A 22730-nucleotide genomic window follows, 5' to 3' on the forward strand; every position below is an offset into this window, starting at 1 on the left:
AATAGGGTTAAAAAACTTTAGGAACACAATGCTCTGAGAAAGCATCAGGACTATTATCTCCAAGCATTTTTATGCCATGTTCCACTATACATTCTTGTGCTTCAGTGGCCTTAAGTCCTTATTAAAACAAATATAAAGCCTACCTTCCTTCCTATTTGATAATATAAGTCTCTTCAGATAACTTTAAAGATGTTAAAAATTCTAACCATCACTTCAATAAATAGCATTTACTCACCTATGCAACATTTGTGGCAGCCTTTTGTATCAGGAATCTTTGTAGTTAAAGCAAACTTTCTGAAAACATAAGACAATATAAACATACTTTACTGCAATGGTTTCCAAACAGTGATCTGTGAATGAGTTGCATCAGAACCAGTCAAGGAGCTCTAAAAATCCTGTCTTGGACTCTGATCCCAAAGTATAATTTTATGTGACTGCAGCAGGGCCTGGTACTCTATAGTGCAAGGGGAGATCCCCCAAAAAGCACAATTATCTTCTGGAGGGTGGGCCCCTCGTAGTACAGGCATCCCCCACTAGGTGAGTGTTCTAGGAACCCATCTGTAGCAGTGTACCAGCTGGTGGTGTTGTGAGAGGCTGCATTTGGCTTCGGTAGATTTTTTTGGAAGAGTCTTTCAATGCATTTGCCCATTTCACGATGGGTGATTTATAATTGCACCTTCCCACACTGCATTGAGTGTTCAGCAGTTTTTGATCAAAAAACAGCTAACCCCTGTGCTCCACCCTCCCTATTCACCCAACATCACCCTAAAGCGACTTCTTTTTGTTTGTTTCCTCAAACAAACAAATGAAAAAGTCTTCAAAGTGAAATGTTTTGCTGATGTGAAAAAAGTGAAACAAAAAAAAAAGGCATCAATATTGACGAGTTCAAAAATTGTTTTGAGGGGTGGAAAAAATGTCTCGATAGGTGTATTGCATTAAATGGAGAGCACTTTGGAGGTGACTGAAGTTTAAACAAGCTAGAATACACACACAATTTTTTATAAACAAATTCCATTGTTTTTTGGTTCCTCTCAATAAAACTTCTATAGAAACAGATTCATGGATACAGAGAGCAGAGTAGCAGTTGCCAGAAAGGAACAGGGTTGAGGGACTGGGTATAAGAGGTGAAAGGATTAAGTAAAGATTGGTAGTTATAAAATAGCCATGAAATAGACAATACTGTGATAACTATGTATGATGCCACGTGGGTGTGGAAATATTGAGGGGGAACTGGTTATAAAGTATTATGATTGTCTAGCCACTATGCTGTATACATGAAACCAATACAAAATAATATTGAAAGTAAAATGTAATTTAAAAATTTAAATACAATAATAAGCACTAAAAAATATTTTTATAGGTGATTTCATGGAAACATTGATCTCTCAAATTTTAGATGACATGTATTTTAGTGTAAACTATATTTCAAAATTAAGACAAAGGTTGTTTTTAAATCCTCACCTGAGGACATTTTTCATTGCTTCTTGAAAGGAGGAGAGAGAGAGAAGGAGAGGAAAAGGGAAGAGGAGGAGGTGGGGAGAGGAGGGGAAGTGGGGAGAGGAGGGGAAGTGGGGAGAGGAAGGGAGGTGGAAAAGGAGGGGGAGTTAGAGGGGGAGTGAGGGGCAGAGAGAGAAAGAGAGACAACATGGATTGGCTGCCTCCAATACATGCCCCAACTGGGGATCAAACCCACAAACTAGGCACATGCCCTGACTAGGGAACTCACAACCTTTTGATTTACAGGATGATGCTCCAACCAACTGAGTCATACTAGTCAGGGCAAGACAAAATCTTTTAGAGGACAAAAATAATAGCTATTTTAAAAATAAACAGTAATTCCCCTCTCTCCCAGGATAACCAAATTATTTTGTACCTTGGTAGTATGCGGTCTGGAAACCTATGAGTTTGAATATGAGCAGCTAGTCCTGGTTTTTTGGCTTGTTCAAACAAAGCTATGAGATTATGAGAGTAGAGTTGAAAGGTTTTTCCTATAAAAGAGAAACATGTTATTTTTATGAGAATCATTTACAGAAGAAGAAATATAATTTTTAAGCAAAAGAAAACATAATTACCTTCTAAAATGAGAAGTCCAGAAATGTTCAAAAAGCCAACCAATATAGAAAAACACATACAAATAAACAAACAAAAAACCCAGTTAATACTATTTTGAAAGATAATAGATAAAATAAGTTTTAAGAACGTAGACAGTTGTGTTTCTTAATATACAAATTAGATATGTTCTAGTAGGTGATCTGGGTAGAAGATACATAAACCTTAATAAAGCCAGCATAGAAACAGAAAATTTTAAACACTGCTGTACACTGGACTTAATTACAATGATGTACACGTGATTATTTTAGTATAACATGGAACATTCTATAAAACTATATTATGTTATTTTCTGGAATAGACTTATTTAGTAACAATTTATCAAAATACTTTGGATTAAAACTGGTTGTGAGTGATAATTTATTTATTTTAGTCCTCACCCAAGGATATGTTTACTGATTTTTAGAGTGAGAGAAAGGGAGGGAGAGGGAGAGAAAGAGAGAGAGAGAAAGAGAGAGAGAGAGAGAGAGAGAGAGAGAGAGAGAGAGAGAGAGAGAGAGAGAGAGAGAGAGAAAGAGAAACATCCATCAGTTGCATCCTGCATGCACCCTGACAGGGGATTAAACCCAAAACCTTTCGGTGTATGGGACAATGCTCAAACCAACTGAGCTACCTGGCTGGAGTGTGAATGATAGCTTTTAACAGATGGAAATACTAAGAAAAAGTAAAGCAAACTAATATTACATGCTATAAAACAAGGATAACAGCGATTATTATATGGAAATAACAGGAAATAATAGGATTATTTCATAATCAAAGCCATAGCTGTCTTAAGCATGGGGACATATGGTAAATATCTTCTCATTCCTTGTTATACATGGTATGGTTCAATAACAACACAAAGAGGGAGAGAGAGAAGGAAAGAGGAGGAGGGAGAGGGAGAGAGGGGGCGAGTGCGAGAGCAGGAGCACACAAGCATGAGGAAGTCTTATCCTCAAAAAAATTCTCTGTAGATTTTCAGAATGCAAACATTCTGCCTAACATTATGCCACCCCTCCTTCCTCCATTATCTGTATACACATAGCCCGCTATATGTCTAGCTAGGCAGCTAAACACAGAAGTACATGTATGTGTGTGTGGACCCTTAAGCAGAACAGTATTTTCTAGTTAGCCTTGCTACCTACCTTCATTCAGTTTTATGAAGCATTTTAACTAGAATATGGAAAGAACTAATTTATAGGTTAACTTTTCCCTATTTCCTTATTTTACAGACATATAAGACGATCTCTGTATAGTCCTTAAGTTTATTTCCAAAGACAGATATAAGAAGAGATAAAAGCAGTAAACGTTAAGCGGTAAGCAATCTTATATGTATACAATTCAGAATTGTTACGTGAAACGGAATTTGGTTTATTTTCATGATAATAAAAAATTAATATTTTGTTAAACAAAAGTAAATAAAATTTGGGGAAACATAATTTAAATCAAAGAGACTACTCTTTGAGGACTCCCACTTTTTAGAAGCCATTTATGCACAAATAATATGTTCTTCATAAACAATGTCATTAGCTCAAATATAAAAATTCCTGAAGAATCTCTAATTAGGTGCTGGTGAATGGAAGAGTTCAAGTTACATACACATTTAAAATTATGAAAGTGACATTTCTTAAATTAGGCCACAATGATCTACTTATCAATAAGTAAGAATGTCTATCAGCACTGATGCTGTAATAAAAGGTACATGTAATACTGAGAAGCCTGACAGTACAGTAAATAGAGCAGTAATATAATCCTCATGTAATCTAGACACAGCAGGAGGGAGTATCACAAACCAAAAAATTTTAAAAAATTTTTTGATTACTAAAATATTTATTCAAAGTAGAGACAGGGGTGAGTGCTATTTTAATAGTTAATAACATTAGGATTAAATTAAGGAACAGAGAGAAATAATTAGCTTGTACTCTACTATCAGAATGAAAGCAAACAGCGAATCTCTAGGTAGCCACTTAGATCTAAAATTAAAAAAAAAAAAAAAAGGTTTTGGTAGGTAAGAATTTTTTTTTTTAAAGCCTAAAATATCACCCACGAACCTACCACCACCAACAACCAAAAAAAGATAAACACAAAAAAAAAATTAGAATAGGTTGCTCTGGAACCCACTTGTTTATAAGACTTTAAATCACCAGTCCATGATAATTAATATGTGGTTCATAACAACATGAATTCTACCAGAAAATATCTGTAGAAACCTTCACAGTTCATCAAGCACTCTGGATATCATTTCATTTCATCCTCAAAGAAACCTCTGAGGCTATTATGGTTACCACCATTCTTTTACAATTGAGAAAATTGAGGCTAAGAGAGGGTGACTTGTTTAATTAAGATTATAGAGAAAGAAAGAAGCTAGATCTTCTGATTCTTTCCCTCTAACTGTTAATTCTCAATGGAAGGCATGAATAATAGTGATAATGGAGGTGATGAGTGGCAGGGCATGGCCTCAGGTGACAATCACTGTGATATTCCTCAGGTGTTGAGATCCTGCACAGATTAGAGAAGTGCTACCTTAACTGAAGACAGGGTCCCTTCTTAAAATTTCTTCCCATTATAAGTTGGTAAAAAATATGTGCAAGTATAAAGTTACTATACTATAGTTACCCAGGATAACAAATAACATTTTAAAACAATGCATATTAAAATTATATTTCTCTGCTTGTCTATGATTTATTTTTCACATTATTTTCATCATATACATACCTGATAAAGACATTAAAGTATTATTGATAACATAGAGCCAAGTACACTTCCTTGGAAATAACTATTAAAAAAAAAAAGATAATTAAAATTCTCCAATTTTCATTTTCTTGTCTCTTAACCTCCAAAATTCAACAGCCTGAGATAGTATAACAAAATAACTTTTATTTTTCAGTAAATTACCAGAACCTTACAGAAAAAAGCTTTAAACATGAACATGCAAAATGTACAATTCCACGTCTTTAAATGTTTAAATCATAAAAATTAAAACTGAAGTCCATATAAATTGATTGAAATTAAGATATTTCTTCTACTCAATTTATCAAACTCATTTCTTGAGTTAGAACTCCTGAATTACCTGTTCCATTGTTGCCTCATGTAGCTCATTGAGATTCAATGTGTAAATACCATCTTCAGTTCCAAAAATAATGTACTGATCTAAAATAGTTGAGATAAACCACAAAAATTTACTATCATTTTCTGAAATCATTCATAAAAATAATGACTTTATTTTTTAATGGTATTAAGTGTGAGCCACTCACCCATTCAAAGAAAAATTACTTTCTAACATCCATGCCACCTTCTTTACCTCTTTCCTCAATTCATTTCTTATTTTTAAATGCAGGTTTATTCTGTTACTCACTCTCTACTTCACTATACTACAATTCTTCCTTTCAACATAATAATCTCCATATCTCAATATTTTTTGTTATAGCTATATATTTTTACCAGATATCTCAAATACTCTGAATGAGGAAGCTAAAAATTAAATAGAAATTATAAATTATGACATACAAGAAACTGAGCACACTTAGTATAAAGACCTTGGTTTCTAAATATTATTTTCCACTTAAAAAACAAACAAACAGGACTTCTTGGAGAAAAGACTGATTCTAATTCTGGGGCAAGGAAAGTTTAAGATGATTCTAGAAATCTTGCTACCCCAGAAAGTAAGGAAGTGCTCAGAAAATGATGAGGACATATCAAACAAAATAATATCGGTACTCCCACTGCTGAAAAATGGACAATTTTAAGTGCTAAAATAAATATTAACCGTGACAGATTATATCTCACAGGATAAAAAAAGGATTCATAAGTTCAAACTGGTAAAATACATAAATAAGTGGGAAAGAAGGGAGATTGTCAATAGACATCAATGGACTGTCATTAATGGATGCTAAAATTAGTGAAAGTCTGAAGTGCAAAAGGATATTTAGATAGTTTTACTGTATTTCCACACATTATTTTTATCAATTAGTTTGGGAAGTTAATTAATTAATTACTTATTACTTAGAAAGGGAAAAATAGGAACTTGACAGTGGAGAAAGCTAGTGAACACTGCCTTAAACAACTGGTCAATATGAATATCACTAGTATTTGGAAAAGCTGATATCATTCCTGCTATGATGCACTGAGAAGAGCACCATAACACTTCTGTGATATTCCTGACAAAAAGGCATATCCTGACCTAAGCAGCAAACAAACCCAAATTAAGGGACATTCTACAAAATAAGTAGCTTCAAAAACGTCATGATCAAGAGAGAGATGGAACAAGAAGTGCTGGCGAGGATGCGGAGAGAAGGGAACCCTAGTGCACTGTTGGTGGGAATGCAGACTGGTACAACCACTGTGGAAAACAGTATGGAATTTCCTCAAAAACCTAAAGATGGAACTGCCTTTTGATCCAGCAATTCTATTGCTAGAATTATATCTGAAGAATCCTGAAACACCAATTCAAAAGAACATATGCACCCCTATGTTCATAGCAGTGCTATTCACAACAGGCAAGTACTGGAAACAACCTAAGTGCCCATCTGAGGATGAGTGGATTAAAAACTGTGGTACATTTATGCAATGGAATACTATGCGGCAGAACGGAAGAAGGAACTACTACCATTTGCGCCAACATGGATGGAACTTGAGAGTATTATGCTTAGCAAAATAAGCCAGGCAGTGAAATACAAATACCATATGATCTCACCTAATACAGGAAACTAATGAACACCACAAACGAGCAAAATAGAACCAGAGGCAAGTAAACAAGGAGCAGACTGACAGTGACCAGGGGGAGGTGAGAGGGGAGAAGGAGGGAAAGAAGAGTCTAGTCAAGGAACTAGTATGAATGACTCATGGACATGGACGACAGCGTGGAGATGGATTGAGGGAGAAGGGGTGGGGGGAGAACAATGGGGGAAAAAGTGGGACAACTGTAATAGAAAAATCAATCAATAAATTTTTCAAAAAAAGAGAGATGGAAAGGTGGATAAACTGTTACAGACTACCAGAGACTAAAAAGATATGGTAGCTAAGTGTAACATGTGATCTTGAATTTTGAACTGGGGAAATGAGGAGGGACATGATAAAGAACATTATTGGGATAATAAATACAATTTAAATATGAACTGTGGATTAAAAAATAGTATTATGTCAGCAATAAATTTCCCGACCTTTACAATTGTACTGTGGCTATGTAATAGGTAATTCTTGTTCCTAGGAAATACAGACTAAAGTATAAGGGGAAGAGGAGCATGATGTCTTCAACTCATTCTCAAGTGATTCGGAAAAAAAATGTCCATATATAGTAAAACAAATTGGGCATATTAGAGACAATCAATGATTCTTGAGTTACTTGCGTTCTTTTTCTAACTTTTCTGTAAGTTTAAAATTATATAAAAATAAAAATTTTCAAACACAAAAAACCCCATAAAAATATTTTCTTGTTATACTTTGTAATAGTGATATCTAAAGCAGGTAATTATATGATATGACCTGTTTTTATTACTGTGAAATGAAAACAAACATTTCCTGAACACTCTCCACTGCCTAACTCATTTGCTAATTTCAGACACCCAGGTAGGCACCTTATTTTCTTGCAACAAGGTGAGTTGTATTAAGGTTTTCTGTTTTCCTAAATTTTTAAAAATAAATTTTACTTGCCATCATTTCACACTGGCAGAAAAGTTGTGGTAGTACCAAGGATTCCTGAATGTCCTTCACACAGATCCCACATCTGTTAACATTTACTACTTTGACTTTATCCTTTCTCTCTCCTTACACACATTTTTTTGTTTTCTGAACCTTTTGTTTTTGTTTCAGGTAAGTACAAGCACAATGCCCTTTACTCTTAAACGTGTGCATTTCTTTAAAATAAAAGGTCTTATATAACCAAAGCACAATGATCAAACTTGGGAAATTAACAGTGAAATAATACTATTCCTTAACCTATTGACTTGACTTACTGAGATTATCAACTGTCCCAGTACTGTCTTTTTGCATAACAGATAATCCCAAATTATGGTTGCAATCAGTTCTGATGTCTCATTGGTCTCCTTTAATCAGAAACAGTTCCTGTATACACTTAAATTCTAATGCTTTAAACCAAAACTCTTATTTACCTCCTCAGGTTGTTGCAGGTACCTACATTATTTACTATCTAAATCATATTTATAAAGTAAACAATCTCAGTTCACTGATCATGAAGATCCTTTCCCATAACAAATATTTTACTGGAGATACATATAAAACTTAAGAAATTTTACCTTTTGTATCAGGATGTATCCAGGATGTTGCACAATTAATTTTCAAAGGGCAGCCATCAAAAACTTTGGAAAAACAAGCTCCCATCTTATTCATAGAGAAAAAAAAAGTTGACTTATTTGATTAAATAATTTTATATATTCTTAGAATAGCTAGATTATGAAATGTTAAATTGACTCTTTACATTTATGATTTCATTACAAAACAAAATTCATATTTTGATATAATTTAACCCCTTCGACCAATATAGGCTCATATTCTTTCTTTGTGTAATTTGTATTTTAGGGCAAAAATATCAAATTTATCAAAACATCTACTTATGCCAATGATATTCTAAAAATTTTAAGTCACTGCTTATCATTAGGACTAACATTTAATAATGTGAAACAATGGATAATTTTATCGAGGCAACCAATAGGTGTTCCTCTCTGACACTTATGTTTTTCTCCCTCTCTCCCTTTCTTTCTTCCCCTTTCTCTAAAATTCCAATGAGCATGTCCTTTAGTGAGAATTAAAAAAAAAAAAACCCTCTCCAAATTCTATCCAACTCACTCAAATTAGGGTACATGGTATATCCAAATGATTTTAATGCCACTATATTTTATAAATCTTTCCTGGCAGTGGCTCAAGATACTTGATAGCAAATAAACAATCTTCTGGTTCTAAAGAGACAAAAATTGGCAAATGATTCACATAAAAATATTCCTTACCAGCACTTTTGGGGTGGGTGGGAGGCCATTGATGACTGGTCTCTGTGGGAAAAATAATTATTAATTCTGTAAGACCTCTTAAACCTTAAAAAAAATGTTATACATTTAGAAATTCAGTCATTCAAATTTTTCAAATAGACTATGCACCTTATATGAAAATACACTGTTAGTTATAACTATCCACCAAATGTCTGTTATACCTACAGGGAAATCTCGCTTGTCCTTTTTGCGTGGTAACTGTGGTGCTTGTGCTGATCCTTCTGTATTTTCGCTAATCAATTTTGAAATACCATCACCATTTCCTAAAGAGAGTCATGGTTAAAAGTTGAAAAACGATTCAGATAAGTACTTTCCTTAAAAAATAATTTTCCCTTTACCCTAATACTTGTTAAATGTTATTTTTCAGTTACATTTCATATACAATATTATTCTGTATTGGTTACAGGTGTATAGCACAGTGGTTGGACAATTAGATACTTTACAAAGCGATCCCCCACCCCCGATATCTCAAGTAGCCACATGGCACGATACTTAGTTATTACAATATTATTGACTATATTCCCTTTACATCCCCGTGACTATTTTGTAACTACCAATTTGTATTTTTTAATCCCTTTGCCTTCTTCACCCAGCCTCCCAAACACCCGCCCCTCTGGCAACATCAGCCTGTTCTTTGTATCTATGAGTCTGTTTCTATTTTGTTTGTTCATTTGTTTCGTTCTTTAGATTCCACATATAAGTGAACTCACATGGCATTTGTCTTCCTCTGACTTACTTCACTTAGCATAATATTTGGGTAATCCTTTATTGGGAAATACTCTCTGTCACATGAGTTAAAAGTATCTTTCATGCCTTTTTCTAGATTCTATAGAGGTAGCACAGCATCTTTAGCAGTGATCTTCATGCATGAAAACAGCAAATGTCTTTACATATTGTGAGAAAAAAGAAATCTGACCTACTGATGCTGATATTTAAGGCCTTTCACAACTGAACGCCAATCTATCTTTTTAGTCCTAACTCGCAGTATACACCCCTTTAAAGCTCACACTTCTACCATACTATTGTAGACTGTATTTCAAACACTTTCAGATTTTCCTGCTTCAGTGCATTTGTTCATTCTTTCTTGTTCTCCATGAATGCCTGTCAGCACTGGCTCCACCTACTGAAGGCTCACCAAGCTCTTTAATACTTTGCAAGGGCTCATCTCCTCTCTTACCTATCACATCTCCCTCAGAAATCCCTTGTCCTCTATTACATATAGTTAATTATTGTAGAAGACAGTTATAACAAATTGTCTTGTCTAATATTATGTGTACTTGGGTATAACTTCGGCTATAGACCCTGAACTTCTGGAGGGTAGAACATCTATTCATCTTTTTGGACCATATAATATTTAGTAAGGAATCAAATTAGGATTGAGTTGACTAAATCTATTTATAGCCCAAGAAATTTCACAAAGATTTAAATACTAATAAAACGGACTAAAGAAAAAAGACATTCTTTAAAATATGAGCAAAATGGCTTTCTTTTTAGCTTTCACTTCCATTTATTTACCCAGACCACAGTATCTAGCTGTATGCACCCCAGGGCTGCTAATACTGCTAGCCATACCAATAGAGGAAGTCTCAGCTGCAGGAACGCAACTTGGGCTACTCTGTCTTCTGAGAACTTGGGGAGGTCTGTTCTCTGAATCAGGGCAACGTTTTACAGTTGATGATCTTTCTTCATCTAGGAGGTTATCTTCAGGGTAACTGTTTATCCTTGGCTAGTGATAATAAGACACAAAAATACTTTAATAGATTTGAGTGTATTAAACAGTAACACTTCATTATCATTGTGCATCCAAGACTTTAAGGGGAGGAGGATATGCCTTCTTTTCTTTCTTTTATGGAATTCAACTCACTGGGCTGCAAGAGTTGGGTTGCTACCAACACAGCTACATGAATTTGCCATGTGATTTTTAAATAAACTCTAACCTAAAATTGATAAATTTTTATAACTAACAAAATTATGTAAATAAGTCATAAAATATTTAATATCTAGAAACAAGCAAGGAAATGACTCAATGTAGTATGACTCTACTGAAATGTTAAATTGTATCAAAAGTAATAAATCAGATTGTAAATAATGAACTCTCTATAACTTCTCCATGCATCAAAGTATTTTCTCAAATGAAGTCATAAACTATTTTTGCCTTTTTCTAGTAGCTATTTTAATATATATTTTACATCTTCATAATCCCCGCTCAAAGAAAACTGTATCTAACATATATTTAAAAGAATTTTAACAAATTCAATAACCTTATTTTTAAATTTTAATTAAACAAGGATTTAGTGTTTAAAATCTATCAATAGCTGACCTTAGGAGGAAGAGGAGGAGGTACTGCCCGTTTTGAGGTTGATCTAATACAAAAAGAAAAATGCAATTTAGATGTTGGTAAATTATCGTAACATAGATACACTGTTAAATGTGCATTAAAATCTGTTTATATTCAGGGGACAGAAAAGACAATTAGATCATGGTACATGGTATTTTTTAAGTCTATAGGAAAACCTAAGATCTCATATTGTCAAGTTATATTAGTATAGCTATAAAATGGAGATTTTTATACACTAAATAAAAGGCTTTTTTACTTTATGGTTATGCTTTGCAACATTTAATATATAATAAAAACTAAATTAAACTTAGTAGTAAAAAAAGAGTCAGAATTTTAGAGTTGGAACCCACAGTGAATCACAGATTCAAATGGCCATATTATCAAGTCCTTTGCTGCTCTAAGCGGGGTCTGCAGATCAGCAAGATTGGCATTACCTGGAAACTTTTATAAATGCACCTTCTAGACCCACTGAATCAGAATGTGCATTTTAACAAGATCTCCAGGTGAGCATACAAGCACATCAAAGTTTGAGAATCACTGATCTAGCCCACTAGTTCCATACACTTATCCAGTCACTGCAATCATCTGCGAAGCTTTCAGGATTCTTAAGATTCCCATCCCAAAGACTGTACTGTATAGAAGGAGTTCACACACTTTTTCTGTAAAGGGCTGGACAGTAAATACTGTAGGCTTTCTAAACCAAACAGTGGTCACAACTATTTAACTCTTTTGTTGTAGCATGAAACCAGTCACAGATAATATATAAACTAATGAGCATGGCTATGTTCCAATAAACATTCATCTATGGACACTGAAATGTAAACTTCGCATAATTTTTAAGTATAACAAAATACCACGGTTCTTTTGATTTTTTTCAATCATTTAAAAATGTAAATACCATTCTTGTTTGCGGGCTGTACAAAAATAGGCAGTGGATCAGACGTAGATGATAAGCCAGTTTACCGATCCTAGATCTATAGGCCTAATGTGGGCCCTCAGAACTCCTGTATTTCCAAAAAGCTCTCTGGGTACTGCAATGCACAAACAGGTTTGGAACAACTCTTCTAGGCTATCCCTGTCAACTGTTGAGGTCTGGAATATGAAGTAATGACAGTGCAGAGATGAAACTGGGGCTTTTTAGCCCCCACTGTAGTATTTTATACCATGATATCATGTGGTTCATCTTACAGTATATTAACATTACACATACGATATTCTAAGTTAAAGAACAAAAACCTTAAGAATCAACACATGATGTATTTTGGTAATAAAAAAAAGAGAAATTTTACACTGACAAGAAGCATAGTACAGCGTTTTAAAGAGTATAAATGAAAACTTATTGGGATAAATAAATCACCATCCCCCCAATATTGCTCTTATGTAATCAAGTAAAATAAAGTTTTTATATTATTAAACAACTTACTTTCCAGTATTTGCACCATCAACAAAAGGATTCCACTGTAATACAAAGTTTGGCTCTGATGATACTCCCTGTGAAGGTAAAAACTAGAGTTTAAAATATTACCTTAAAACAGATACTAATCATTTTACTTGATTCCAAAAAACATTTAGTCATAATTTTTAATCATCTTTGTTTTCATTCAATTTTTTAATCTCCAGTTAATTAGCTGTCATTTGACATATTTAGGTCAATGAATGATCAGTTGACTAAACTTAAGAAATTTCATAAACATATTATAATATAGATTCAAGTGTGGCAAGCCCTTTTTACCACTGAGCTAATATATTCCAAAGTAAAACAAGCAAACAAACAAACAAACAAAAAAACTAATTGAGTTATTTGCATCACTACTTCATTAGCATGGAAAACTAAACATCATATTATCATTAATTTAATTGATGCTACTATTTTTCCCCTACTAGTATAGACATTGAGAGTTTATTATATAGCAATACACAGTGTTGGGCAAAAGCAGGTTTACAGTCATTCAAATGGAAAACAATATAATAATTAACAACCCCCCCCAAAAAAAACAAACAACACAGGAATAAACAGTTCCATGTATTCACAACTGTAAACCTACTTTTGCCCGATCCTATATATAGTAAGACGAGCACCGCTTCCAAGGGTTAAGATGAAGAGATCCATTAACAGAAGACGATTACTCTAGAAACTAATACAAAGTAGTTTAAGATAATGTCTAGGCTGACTCTAATAATATCTTGCTCTATCTGCTACCTCTTTCCTTTCAGATAAGGAAGGGTTAACTAAACAGTAACCACAAAATAAGAGCGACAGTTAAAAAAAGAACTTATATTAACAAATAACTACTGAAAACAGTAAAGCAATGCAACAATGTAGTACAAGCCTAAAAGAATCAATAAAAAAAAGATAATGAGAGCTTAAAGCTGAGCATCAACTTCTATATACAGTACTTAGTACTTAATAACTTAAATAAGTTTTTCAAAAGTCTCAGAATGGTCAAATAGTAAATTACACGTTTTACCCTAGGAAAAAATACACCTAACTGTAGGCTTTTTCAAATTTTAATGTGTGAATTACATGATCAAAATTAATGCTTTTAAGTCATAACACCTACCATTTCATCCCGTGCTTCTGTTTCTTTTCTCAGAGGTGGTTCAAATTGTAATTTGTCAACTGCAAAATATATAATAGCTATTAACAAATTCTATCTTACAGAGCTGACCTAAGAAATGTAATGAGAAACATGTGTATTGGGGTGGGTTAAAGTAAGAGAGGAGACAAAAACACAAATTCTCTCTCTCTCTTTTTTAACTATAAGGATACCCCTTACTTTAATGCTTACCAAAAGAAAGTAACAATTTGTTATCTTCCGAACAACTCTATTTAATTCTTGGTTCCAGTCAAAATGTTTTATGTATAAGAGCTTTTTATAAACTAAAAGTAGATGACTTAGAGGAGTTTAAAGGATTTAAAAACACTTTAAGGATTTTCTCTAGGCTGCAGACTGTTTTGAGACTAATATAAGCTACAACTTTATGGCAGGGATGAACCCAAACGCCACCACCAAACTACTTATAATTACCTACAAAGAACAAATGACATTTGTCAAACTAGGTGTTACAATGCATTCAGGAATCTAATACTGTATTTTGCTAAATTTATATTTTATTTGGCCCAGTTAGACTAATTTTAGAATTATTAAAAATACTTGAAGAATTCTTCTTTTATATAAAATATTTTAAAACAGAGACAAAGATGGCTTATAATTTACTCATAAAGTACATAGAATTTTAAAATTCTAAAATCTAAGGTGACTAAAAGACTAAAAAAATTCAGCAGTGAAAAACAAATACCATATGATCTCACCTAATACAGAACAAAAACAAACAAGGGAGCAAAACAGACCCAGAGGCATGGAAACAAGGAACAGACTGGCAATGACCAGAGGGGAGGGGGGAGGGGGAGAAGGGGGGGAAAGAGGAAGGGTCTAGTCAAGGAACTAGTATAAGTGACCCACAGACATGAACAACACGGTGGGGATTGACTGTAGGAGAGAGGAAAGGTGGGGAGGGCAGGGGAGAGCAATGTGGTAAAAATGGGACAACTGTAATAGAACAGCAATAAAAAAAAAAGAAGAAAAAAAAAAGACTAAAAAATTTCAAATTAAAAGAACTTTCATCATAGAGATGCAAGATTCCTAAATATATTAAACAACTACTTTCAAAAAGAATCCAGTTGTCCTTATGTCTAAAAGACAAGATTTGTAAAGCAATAAAAAGTATGCACATAACTCATTACATTAAACAAAAACATTAAGCCAAAATTTACAATGAAAGATTGGAAGGCATTCTATTAAATATAATATCGACTTTCAAAAATAACCTAAAATAGCTCTGGCTGGTGTGGCTCAGCAGATTGAGGGCCAGCCTGTGAACCGAAAGGTCACTGGTTCAATTCCCAGTCAGGGCACATGCCTGGGTTGTGGGCCAGGTCCCTGGTTGGGGGCAAGAGGCAGCCAACTGGTGTTTCTCTCATGCATCAATTTTTTTTCCCTCTCTTTCTCCCTCCTTCCCCCCCCCTCTGAAAACAAATAAATAAAATCTAAAAAACAAAAACAAAGACAAAAAACCTAAAATAAAAAAAACCCTTGTTCTTCAATGGCTTATTTCTTAACATAATTAAAAAACATCTTAATTCAAGAACTGTTATTATTCACAAAGAACCACTTCATTCACTTGAGATAGAGATATACTCAAGTTTATTTTGTTTTCTTTTTGTTACAACTAGAAATACCAGCAAGCAAGTCTGGAGTTGAATTATAAAAGGTATAAATATGGGAAAAAGAAAATACTGTTTTTAAAAAAGAAATTAGACATCTATAGCAAATTAGATGACGAAGAAGTTCCTGGAGTAAATGAGTTTCATAAATTTGGATTAAAGACCACATCCCAATACCAGTTTCAGTGAATGAAAATAAAATGAGAGATTTCATATATAATAGCAAATACTTAAGATGTTTTATTTTAACATGTAATAAAAGTACTTCTTAAAAAATTCAAATTCTTTCTGACTAGCCTAAAGTTACTGCAGCTATAACTTCTGGCACAGAATGCCATAACAATATCATTGTTCTTGGATGAACCCCAAGTTGTTTTGTTTAAAGAAAATCCTGACAGTACCTTTGGACGCATCTTAGGGCTATGAAAATAAAAAGATGGAAGGTTTCTATTATATTTCATCATTTTCTCCAAAAGATCATGCATTCTGAAGTAATAGGAATTGGACTTGCCCTTCTGCTATAAACAACTACATACATGTAACACAAATACATGTGGGGTACAAAGTATATGAAACAATGGATAATAGACACCACAAGGTTTGAGAGAAGGGAACTACCTGCATGGTGGCAAGACCCACATTCACCCTCACTTTCCAAACTAGGGCACAAGGCAGTGGAACCCAAAGAGAGTAACAGTTTCACTGGGCGCAGGAAACAGACTGGAGTTTGGTGCTGCTTAGAGAGTGGTAATTAGAAAGGCAGAATACCAGAAATGAGAAAGCTGCATAAAGAAGCTCTAGAAATATGACAAGAGATCTGTTAAGGCTTTAGTTGAACACTAAACTGCCCTCAAGCAAAGCGAAATTATGCAAGGTATGTCAGAAAAGAGCTAAGAGACCGAGGTGAGTTAAATGAAGATAACACAAAGGAAAGACATCTGAGTTTCTACCCAGAAAAAAGACCATGCTAAATACTCTAGTAAAACTTGGCACAAGCCTTGAAAAGATCAAGCTGACCTACCAAAATTAACTATTAAATACTCTTTAAAATAAGGAGGACAAAATCTAGACACTCAGTGCTGTGTCACAACATCCAAGATACAATAAAAAAATGACTAGAGGAGAAAACAGAAACCATAACCAGTTGAAAAATAAATAGAAAGAAACAGATTCAGAGATGACACAGATGTTGAAATTAGTATACAAGGACTTTAAAACTGCCATTATATGTTCAAGAATTGAAAAGATGGACACAGGAAGTGAGATGGAAATTATCAGAAGTAAAACAGAAATTATATATATAGTTTGTATGTATATTATACAAGGTCTGTTCAGAAAAAGTCCAGCTATTGTTCATATAACAAGAATGGTTTGTGCAATATCGATGTAACCTGGCAGCCAAGGAGAGTGGATTGGAATGCACATGTACAAACAATGATGACTTCACTGTACTTAAGTCAGTGGGGGCAGTAGACGCCACTGAGCATGTGCACTGTGTGGCCATCACATTCAAAATGACTGAGCGAGTAGAACAATGAATCTGCATCAAATTTTGCATTAAGCTTGAACATTCCTCCAAGGAAACTATTTGGATGATTCAGAAGGCTGCAGCTGCGGGCAACTGGTGATTGGCAGCTGCATCATGACAATGTGCCTGCTCATGCATCATTTCTCATGCAGAGTTTTTTTGGCAAAACAGCAAATCACCCAGGTGACTCAGTCCCCCTACAGCTCACATTTGGCACCCTGCAACTTCTGGCTTATCCCAAAACTAAAATCACCTTTCAAAGGGATGATATTTCTGACCATTGATGAGATTCAGGAGAATGTGATAGGGCAGCTAATGGTGACTGGGAAAACTGTGTGAGGTCCCAAGGTGCTTACTTTGAAGGGGGGCTGAGGCGTCACTGTCCTATATACAATGTTTCTTGTATCTTGTATCTTCTTCTATAAATGTCTCTGTTTTTCATATTACATGGCTGATACCTTCTGGACATACCTTGCATATATACATATATCTATATATATAAATGGAAATAGATATGAAAAATTCAATATCTGAAATAAAATTCACCAATGGACTTAAGGAGAAGACTGAACACCACATTAAAAAAAAATCAAAGTAGTTGAGAGTCAGGACAATAGAAACAAAACTCAAGTATAGAGAACAAAAAAGCACATGTGATATATGGGGGACAGAGAGAACAGAGCCTCAGCAACCTGTGAAACATCAAATGGTCTAACATTTAAATGAAGTTCCAAAAGGAGAAAGGAGAAGCTGGGGCAGAAAATCTGAAGAAATAGTGACCCAAAATTTTCCAATTTGATGGAAAAAAACAATTCGTAGATCAAAGAAGTTTGGTGAACCACAAATAAAACAAGCAAAACTCAGACCTAGGCATATCACAGTCAAATTGCTAATAAAACAAACCAAAAACCAACAGAAGTTTCATACTGCAGTACTTATTAAGGATCCAAGTGATGCACCTGGATATTTTCTATTTTGTGTCTTAAATTCTGGTGTGTTGAATGTGAGGGTACGGGGGTGGGTAAAGGTGGAAGAGTATAGGCATAGGGGGAATAAATGGTGATGGGGCATATGGGTATGCCATACTTCAGATAATTTTTCATGAACAGTTTTTCTGTTAACAAAGGCTTTATTTTTGGTTATCATATGTTTATATCTAGGATGGATCAAAGTTTGTTAAAAAGCCTCAACTTTAGAAATGGCAAAGAAAAGTTGCTGCAGTTTTTTGTTTCCTACCTGGGAAAACTTACTTTTCTAGTGATGTAAACCCTTTCCTAGAACTGTTACTAAGGAGCTTTGTAAGACAACACATCTTACTCAAAACCTCTAGTGCCTCTGTGTACAGGTAAGATAAGAGGGACAAATGGAATTTTAAAACACAAACTGGGTAAACTCAGAAATCGTTATACTTCCTCAGCCTAAAGTATGTGTTTGTTTTGGTGTGAATGACAGTGAGCTCAATTCCCTTAGGAGCTCATTCTCTCTCTTCCAATGAACCAAAAACTGAGCATCTTACACATCTGGGAATACTGCCCCCAACTCCAGTTTCCACATTATAGAATAATATAGCTGAGACTCATACAGTACACACAATTTTAAATTCAAACACATCCAAGAAGCATTTCCTCTGAAATAACCTTTTCATGATTAAAACTCAGATTGCCTTCTGGAAAACCGCTCTTTAACCTCAATAAGTAGCATCTTTCCAGGTACTACTAACAACTAACACCACAGTAAACAGGATTATGATCCTTGTAGTCCTGTCTCTCAATTATAGAGACAAAGGCCAATCTTAAGTCAATGCAAGTTCTCTCCATAGGGCATCTCAAACTTGAGATGACAAAGAATCTTCAGAAGCAGATGACTGCAAAAAGAAGAGTTTCCACACAAGCCTACTGGATCAAGCTGAAGATGACATGAAATCCATTTGCCAAGATGCATGGAACATGACGACAGGAGACTCTGTCATACTTTAATGTGTATGCTATAGTTCTCTAATTCCTTTCCTCTTTTTTCTCTATATTTTTTTCTTCTTTGCAAGTTGGAAGATTTTGGAATGTTGACAGACACACTTGTTATTTCTTATATATGATACCTTTGCAGTGAAAGTCAGTCCATTGTATGAATTCAATACCTGGCTAAAACTTGTGAGTCAGCTAAAACCATACAATTAAACCAAATGTTGGGGTACACTCTTTGTGGATATCTCTCATCTTCCTTTGGTTCCTATTTCTTGTAATCAGTTAGTTTCCTAGGTAAATTAGACTCAACCACTAAGTGACTTTCAGATGACAAAACAATTTAAAATATAGGTAATTTAGCTAATAAATGCATATACAGATCAGACTGAGAAAGTAATCTGCTTTGCCATTCATAAAGCTAGAAGGACAGATACAAATCCAAATGCAAAGTCAGAAACAATGTTTTTCCCAAGGATATGCTGCATATGTAAAGTATCACATAATGATGATCCCTCCCTAAATTACTACTGCTTTCTTACTGAGAAATGCCATTCTGTGAAATCACAGACTGTCAGAAACTTTGCTGTATGAAATCATATTCACTAGAATAACCATTCTGTTCTTCCCTGGAAGATCTAAATCCCTGACAAGAGAGAAGCAGCCTCAATATACAACCTAGATACAGAACTTCAAATAAAAGGGTTTCTGAATACAACATTCCAAGTTTCTAAGGAAACAGGCCTCTGGGTCTATTTTTATAGTATACTTGTTCATCCTTTCATACACATTCCTACTGAGCAAAAAGGAAAAAGGACTCAGGGACATAGACAAGGACAACAGTGTGGTGACTGCTGGGGGGAGGGGAGAATAAAGGGACTAAATGGTAATGGGAAAAAATACAATAAAGATTAAATAAAAAAAAAAATCTAAAAGAAAAGCATGCCACTGGCACATGATTAGACATATTAATGCAACAGAATTTCCAGGAAGACTCTTAAAATATATGTGGTAATTTAGTACAAAATAAAGGTGACATTACCAAACTGATCACTAAAAATATTAAGTTTTTAATAAACAGCAGTGAGACAAATGGGTAGTCATTTGGAAAGAAACCAAAGTTGAACTCATATTTTGTACCTTCTACTAAATAAATACCTTTATCAAAGATTTAATATTAAAATATAAAACTATAAACATCCAAGAGAAACAATAGGCCTTGCTAAACATAACCCAAAACCCAAGTTATACAAGAAAAGATGGATAAATTGAGTATATTAATCGAATACTACACAGCTGCATAAAATAAAGACAGCTTTATAATGGAATATCAACTTTGCTACTTTTCTGTCTGGTATTTGAAGCCCAGAGTGTTCACCCGGGGTTATATAAGAAGATAGCATAACAGCATCACTAATCTGAGACTAGCAAAGAGATAAAATCTTGAATTACTGATTTAACTATAAAGGGACATAATTGAAATAACTGATATGGGAAGGACATTCTAACTCTCCACTGACCTACATTTCCAATGCTGTTTCCAGAAAGCTAGAAATATTTGGATTCAAGAAAAGTCAGACTTAAAATGTTAATATGCAATAATTCTAATTAGTCTAGATATTTAATAAATTATCTTCCTCCATTACGGGTTGTAATTCTTATTTGTATTTTATTTTACTGTAAACTAATACTTTAAATCTCTTTTGAAACCAGCATGCATTTAAGTTAACATATCCATACTTTAAACTTCTTTGCAAATCTTTCTTCTAAATTACTATAGCTAAAATGATAAATATTATTGATATAAAACTCTTTCCTGTCATTGATTAACTTACCGAATAAAAATCTATTCCCCTTTATGAAATATGTATTTTAGAAAAGACTCATCTTAGTGTTAAGCTGACTGAAAAAAACTAAAACCAACGCAAGTGTCCAACAATAATGAAATGTTTGACTATAACATATCAATCAATAAATAGAATGCAACCATCAAACATAATAGTTATAAAGTCAAGGCTAGTATGTGGAAAATACATCTGAATATGTTAAGTAAAATTTTATGTATATTATAAATTCAGCCATCTAAAAATATACATGGAAAAGTAAGATAAAATTTCAGCAAAATATTATCTGTGGGTTGGCACTGGGTAATGTGATTATAGGCAGTATTGATTTTCTCATCTTTTTCCTCTTGCAAATTTTCTGCAATGAACATATATTGCCTTTGTAATTAAAAAATAAAAACTATTTTATTGTAAACCAAGGGAATTCTTTTATAAACCAAGAAAACAACCCATATTTTAGAGGTATTCTAATATGTTAAAGTATGTAGTCTCAGTTAGTTTGAGGTTTTATTATTCAAAAAAACACACAAATACCCAGCTCAACCCTCCAAAACCACCAATTGAAAATGTATTCCAAACACATACAATTTATTTCTGAAGCTGTCCGTTCAGCTCTGGCATTCCTGTTAGTAGATCTAATGGTATGACGAATAATTGCATGGGGCTGTGGATATAAACATGATATAGAGTTAAATTTTTAAATTTTCAATTAGTTTACATTCAATATTATTTTGTATTAGTTTCAGGTGTACATCAGAATGGTTAGACAATCATTACTTTACAAAGTGGTATTTCAAGTACCCACTTGGCACCATACATAGTTATTACAATATGAAAAGGGACCCCCTGAAAAACCTGGAATTTATTTATAAAAAATTGTGTATTTATTCTTACATGTTTAAACTTCAGTCACCTTCCAGGTACTCTCCACTTGATGCAATGTACCTATCGAGACATTTTTTCCCCTGCTCAAACAGTTTCAAACGTATCGATTTTGATGTCTTCTAGTGTTTCTGTCATTTTTTGTTTCACCTGTTCCACATCAGCAAAATGTTTCCCTTTGAGGACTTTTTTTCATCCAGGGAAACAAACAAAAAAAAAGTCCCTTGGGGGTGAGATCAGGAGAATAGGGAGGTTGGAGCATGGGTCATGCTGTTCTGGTCAAGAACTGCTGAACACTCAAGTGTGGTCTGGACAGGTGCACTCATAAATCACCCATGAAGAAATGGGCCAACATGCTGAAAGACTCTTCAAAAAAAAATTCACTGAGGCCGAAAGCAGCCTCTCAGAACAATGCCAGCTGGTACACTGATACAGATGGGTTCCTAGAACACTCACCTGGTGGGGGGAAGCCTGTACTACGAGAGGCATGCCCTCTAGAAGATAATTCCAGTTTTTCTGGGTCCCCCCTCATATTATTGACTATGCATATATTCCCTGTGCTGTACTTTACATCTCTGGGACTGTTTTATGACTATCAATTTGAAGTTCTTAATCACTTCAGCTTTAAAAAAAATTTCAATGATAAAGTTAAAAGGTCAAACTTTCTTTTTCAATTAAATGTTCACTTACCGACAAACATGACTACCTAATAATAAAGTATAGGACAAAAATTTTAAAAAATACAATGCATGTTAAAGTATTTGAGAAGTTTATTTGCTTATTCCATGTCTATATTGTATAAAATCTTAAAGAAATTTAAAGAAAGAGATCTTCAAAGAACTTACAGGAAGATAAGAAACAAAATACTT

At 34.0% G+C, this 22730-nt stretch overlaps 1 protein-coding gene across 2 annotated transcripts in view; it reads right to left on the reverse strand.

Moving 5' to 3' along the window:
* Window positions 1-22730, reverse strand: part of MAP4K5 (mitogen-activated protein kinase kinase kinase kinase 5) — a 96388-nt gene that overhangs the window by 19529 nt on the left and 54129 nt on the right. For both annotated transcript variants that reach the window (XM_090270848.1, XM_090270847.1), the window contains exons 14-25: window positions 21565-21643; window positions 13986-14044; window positions 12848-12915; window positions 11407-11449; window positions 10659-10812; window positions 9252-9349; window positions 9048-9089; window positions 8340-8424; window positions 5159-5238; window positions 4804-4864; window positions 1874-1988; window positions 236-294 (exon numbers count right to left, since the gene is read on the reverse strand). In XM_090270848.1, the coding sequence (XP_090126974.1) occupies window positions 236-294; window positions 1874-1988; window positions 4804-4864; window positions 5159-5238; window positions 8340-8424; window positions 9048-9089; window positions 9252-9349; window positions 10659-10812; window positions 11407-11449; window positions 12848-12915; window positions 13986-14044; window positions 21565-21643 (943 nt within the window). The remainder of the gene's footprint in view (window positions 1-235; window positions 295-1873; window positions 1989-4803; window positions 4865-5158; window positions 5239-8339; window positions 8425-9047; window positions 9090-9251; window positions 9350-10658; window positions 10813-11406; window positions 11450-12847; window positions 12916-13985; window positions 14045-21564; window positions 21644-22730) is intronic.

Source organism: Furipterus horrens, unplaced genomic scaffold (genome assembly GCF_987537825.1).
Source record: "Furipterus horrens unplaced genomic scaffold, mFurHor1.1.pri manual_scaffold_3, whole genome shotgun sequence".
NCBI classification, from domain to species: Eukaryota; Metazoa; Chordata; class Mammalia; order Chiroptera; family Furipteridae; genus Furipterus; species Furipterus horrens.